The sequence below is a fragment of the Cibotium barometz genome, chromosome 8, assembly GCF_041138505.1.
Source record: "Cibotium barometz isolate CiBa-2024 chromosome 8, ASM4113850v1, whole genome shotgun sequence".
NCBI classification, from domain to species: Eukaryota; Viridiplantae; Streptophyta; class Polypodiopsida; order Cyatheales; family Cibotiaceae; genus Cibotium; species Cibotium barometz.
In genome coordinates, this window is record NC_141053.1 from 11,364,737 (window position 1) to 11,369,094 (window position 4,358).

The following is a 4,358-nucleotide window of genomic DNA, read 5'->3' on the forward strand; positions in this document are numbered from 1 at the left end:
AACCTATATGTATTTCTAGTTGGAAGCACATATTTTATGTAAGTGGTCTTAAGTGAAAATTGTAAGAATACATTTGTAAGTGTTATTTTAGTAAGAATACATTTGTAATCACAATGCTAAACCCCCATGAAACCCCACAGGGTTTTAAAAGCATGCCAAGAACATAAGAGCAAAGAATCTTCACAGATTTGTCATCATATGCCCTGGATATTAGAAATAAGGTGGCTCACAAAAATTTTCATCTTCAAAACCATGTGTGCATGTGTGTGCATGTGTAAGAGAAGGTGTGTGTTGTGTGTGATATATATACATACATATATATGTGTGTGTGTGTGCGTGTATGTACTTTATTATGTATGTATGTAGAGAGAGAGAGAGAGAGAGAGAGAGAGAGAGAGAGAGAGAGAGAGAGATCCATGTGAAGTACACACTACATGGCAAAAGTTCTCCACAATTTTTGATGGCATAGTAAAATTTCATAGAAATAATCCATGTATGATCCATAATCCATGTACAATCTGAGAATTGATTCTATGAGTCTCTTTTGAGTCTTCTTTATAGGCATGTTATCATCTTGTAAACTATAAGAACACACACTTGTGACCTCTCAAGCTCCAAACATAAACAACTTGTGTGGGCATGATGCCCAAGAAAGACAAGTGGGAGACAATTGGATGGTGTGCCCACCTACCACAAGGAATAGCATTTTGTGGATATGCAAGATTGTGTTGGAGGGCCAATAAAGAATGTATATAGCTTGGTGGGTTAATGGCTAAAAGTATGCATTGTTATGATGGTGTGCCAACAACCTAGAATGTATGTAGCTTGTTGAGTCAATGGCTAAAAGTATGCATTGTTATAATGGTGTGTCAACAACCTTGGGTAACTATGGGAAATTGAACTAATGGTACAAACAATGAAAGGTTAGACAAAAAAAAAAGCCTTCCACACAATAGCAACAATTAAATTTGCATTGTTATGATGGTGTGCCAATAACCTTGGGTAAGGATGGGAAATTGAACTAATGGTACAAACAATTAAAGGTTAGACAAAAAATTTAGCTTTCCACACATTAGCAACAATTAAATTTACATATTGAACAGCTTTTTCTTTTTTTAAAGCTCATCGTTTCTCATGGAGAAAACATAGGTACATACACACAAACGCCACAACCTTTAAGCCAAGAAGTGATCAGAACTCATAATGGAAAGGCATTATTAAGCTTTGGTGACAATAATAATCCTAAGAGGGTAAAGGTGGACTGGGGCTTGCCATTGTAGATCTCTACCCTTGCTTCAAGAGAGTTATCTAAATGGCCTGATGTGAAAAAGGGAAAAAATCAAAGGAAGAAAATTGACGAGGTTCACTATAACATCTCCAAGCTTTGCCATAATCTAGCTCACTCCAAGCTTTGCCATAATCTAGCTCATGTGAGTGTCCTGTCTTTCCCATGTTGCATTTTTTAATCTTCCCAAAGCTTCTAGCAATTGGCCTGTGCTCGGAGCCTTGCCGATACCCTCTCACCTGCAATGACCATTTCATATCAACTAACCAATTGGACGCATTTAACTCAACTACCACAAATTAAAGCTACTTAATGAAATAGGTTCGATCCTTGCTTAACCAACACATGGGCCACTTAATGAAATGGATTAGATTCTTGCTATGAGCCATGGTTTAGATCTTTGCTTCAAACCACGAAATGGATTGAATCTTCACTTAAATCCCAACAATAATTAGCTGTATAATCACAGATTTGCTGCTTGATAGATCCTTACCAAGCTGGCCTATGGCGTCCGAGCTCTTCATGATGCGGAGGCTTTTCACGGTAGCGATGAATAAACTGCGGGAGAATGATCAAAGGGAGAATTAGGATTAACAGGGTGCTCATTAACCTTCCCTTAATTAAGATGGCGCAACCTTAATTCAATTAAGATGGTGTAATAAAAGTAATGAACTCACTTCCATGGAACGTCTCCAACTAGCATGCAATCGCCTTCTTTGTCTTCGTGCGTGAGAACGTACGTGTTGCCATGCACAAGGTCAAGCCTTGCGTTATCTCTATTGCCTATATAACAGAGCAAAAAATAATGGTGATTGCAGCTTAGGTTAAGACAAAAATTAAATGCCCAGGAAAGCATGTACACAACCGAACACCCACCGCCTCCGCCCACAAAACCCTGGAACATCTCCTGCAGCGCCGATTTCAGGCTGTCGTAGCTGTCGTATGACTTCAAATCGACCTTCCGGCATATCCTCACCCCATCAAGCTTGGCCTTCACAAACAGGCTGCCCCCGGCGCAGTCATTCGCTTGCTCAGGCGGCGTTAGTTCTGGAGCGCCACCTCCTCCAGCCGCCGCCGAAACCTCCTCCCCGAATTTCGGCTTCGGCTGAGCCGCCACCGCCAGTGTGTTCCTCCGAAACGTACGAACTGGCGGCCAACCCACCACCGGAGCTCTGCACAAACGGCAAACGAACCGTAAGATTTCCCCCTCCGACAACCGCAGAAGCCTTTAAGGAGTAACTATGAGACTAGAATGACGGACTTGTTCCTGCCGTTGTCGTCCTCCGTCTCTCCGTTAACTTCGGACTCGGTCGCCTTGCCGGAATTGCTTGTTTCGCCAATTTGCACTGGAGCCGGCACTTTGAACTGTACCCCAGATCGAGACGCGGAGTTGACGAAAGGGCCTTTGATCGACGTTTCTTTCGCACTCATTAGCCAACCTGATCCGGCCGGCACAGCCTGCAAATTGGTGTTGTAAATCACAGCCCTGTCCCCAGTGTCGCCGAGGGCGTCGACGTAGGGGCGCTTAGCCGGGACTGTGCTAACTTTCGGCACTGGGACGAGGAAGCATCCCGCAGCGCCCGTTGACCAGTAGCCAGCTGCCTCGCCGGCGGCCTCCGACGCTTCGGCAGCTTTCGCGGCCATGTGGACTTGCCAGAACTTCTGTGCAGAATTGAATGTGTCGAAAGGGACTGCTGTACTAGTTCCGTTGAACGGAGTTTGCATGTGCTGCTGGCGTGTGGACGGAATATCTTGGCGGAGAATCTCGACCCCTTTCAGTTGTGGCAGCACGTTGTTGTCCTTCATTATTGGAGCCGTCGGAAGCTTCTTCTCGACGGAAATCTCAACGGCAGTGCTATCGGACTGAGGATCTTCACCGGCTGCACCATTGTCGGAAACCTTAGCATTTCCGACAAGGGGAGAGGGTCCGAAACCGAGCCTCAGCTCAGTATCATTACAATCGCTACTATTGTAAGAAGCTTTGGCACCCTCAGAAGCTGCCGAAATGATTGACGACGACGGAGAAGAGCTGTCGGAGAGCCCAATGTAGTCACGTTCGATCAGAGAAGAGCAGCCGGAGCTACCACTACTATTTACATTTACACTCTCCGAGCTGCTGTGGCTAACGTTTTTCAGGTTTTGACAGGCACTTTTAGCTTGATTAGAGCTTGTTAAGACAGGGAGAGGGATAGAATTGTGACTCCAACTGGGGTCTAATTGCACATTAGTCATGTTTTTTAAGAGATAAGAGTATAAGATGCAATGCCCACACAGATGAACTGCTAATTTCTTGATAGATTTAACCCATTTTCTCCAAGACTGCAAATTAAGCAAAAAAAAAAAAGGGTCTCAGCATATCAAAATTTAGAGACAAATACGAATAGCACAGGAGGGCGACAAATACTTGAATTATTAAAAATTTAAGTGAATTAAACTAAGGTTGGATGCAAAGCACGTTGGATCGGAGTCTCCAAAAGTGCTGTGTAGTATGGCAAGATGAAGCCATGAGAGCTTAGTAGAGCTTGAGAGAGAGAGAGAGAGAGAGAGAGAGAGAGAGAGAGAGTCTTAATTACCTTACTATGAAAGAAGGATTAGAGTGGATGAAACTAGAGAGTTTTGATATGGGAGCTTGGGTGATGGTGATGGTGGTGGTGGTGAGGTTGCGTGAGAGAAGGAAGGAATCTTAGGAGAGGTGGGTAGGTGCAGGAAACCGAGAAGAAGATGCTGCAGGAACCAGTAGTACTACACCACATGGGGGAAGATGGAAGAGTCGTAATCCAGTCTTCTTCGCTCCTCTCTTTAAATAAAAATGGCCACCTTGCACACGCGTGCTCGCACACGCGCGCGCACACACACACAGCTCGGCCACCCTTGCGTTTGATACAGTCTCTTCCTTTTTGTGGCCACCCGACAACACCATGGCGGGACCTTCATCCCATTGAAAACTAAAGCTCCTTCCTAGCACGAAGTTTCCTTTGTGATGAGGCTAAGTTCCCTTTGTGATGAGGCCACACCGACGCCCCAAGTACATAATTTAGTGTAGATAATTTAATATAGTTATGCAGATCAATCC

The 4,358-nt window shown here is 44.4% G+C and overlaps 1 protein-coding gene across 2 annotated transcripts; it reads right to left on the minus strand.

The window, feature by feature from the left end:
* Positions 1-1,044: 1,044 nt before the first annotated feature.
* LOC147635896 (uncharacterized) lies at positions 1,045-4,158 on the minus strand. 2 transcript variants are annotated; one of them, XM_086801299.1, is made up of 6 exons: positions 3,859-4,158; positions 2,547-3,604; positions 2,162-2,457; positions 1,963-2,068; positions 1,779-1,843; positions 1,045-1,524 (listed from the first exon to the last, which is right to left on the minus strand). In XM_086801299.1, the coding sequence occupies exons 2-6, from the start codon at positions 3,515-3,517 to the stop codon at positions 1,481-1,483; spliced, it is 1,482 nt and encodes a 493-aa protein (XP_086657425.1). In that variant the 5' UTR covers positions 3,518-3,604; positions 3,859-4,158; the 3' UTR covers positions 1,045-1,480. The 2 variants fall into 2 exon arrangements, with proteins under 2 accessions (XP_086657425.1, XP_086657426.1); XM_086801300.1 differs by lacking the exon at positions 3,859-4,158 and having other exon boundaries at positions 2,547-3,665.
* Between the last annotated feature and the right edge of the window lie 200 nt (positions 4,159-4,358).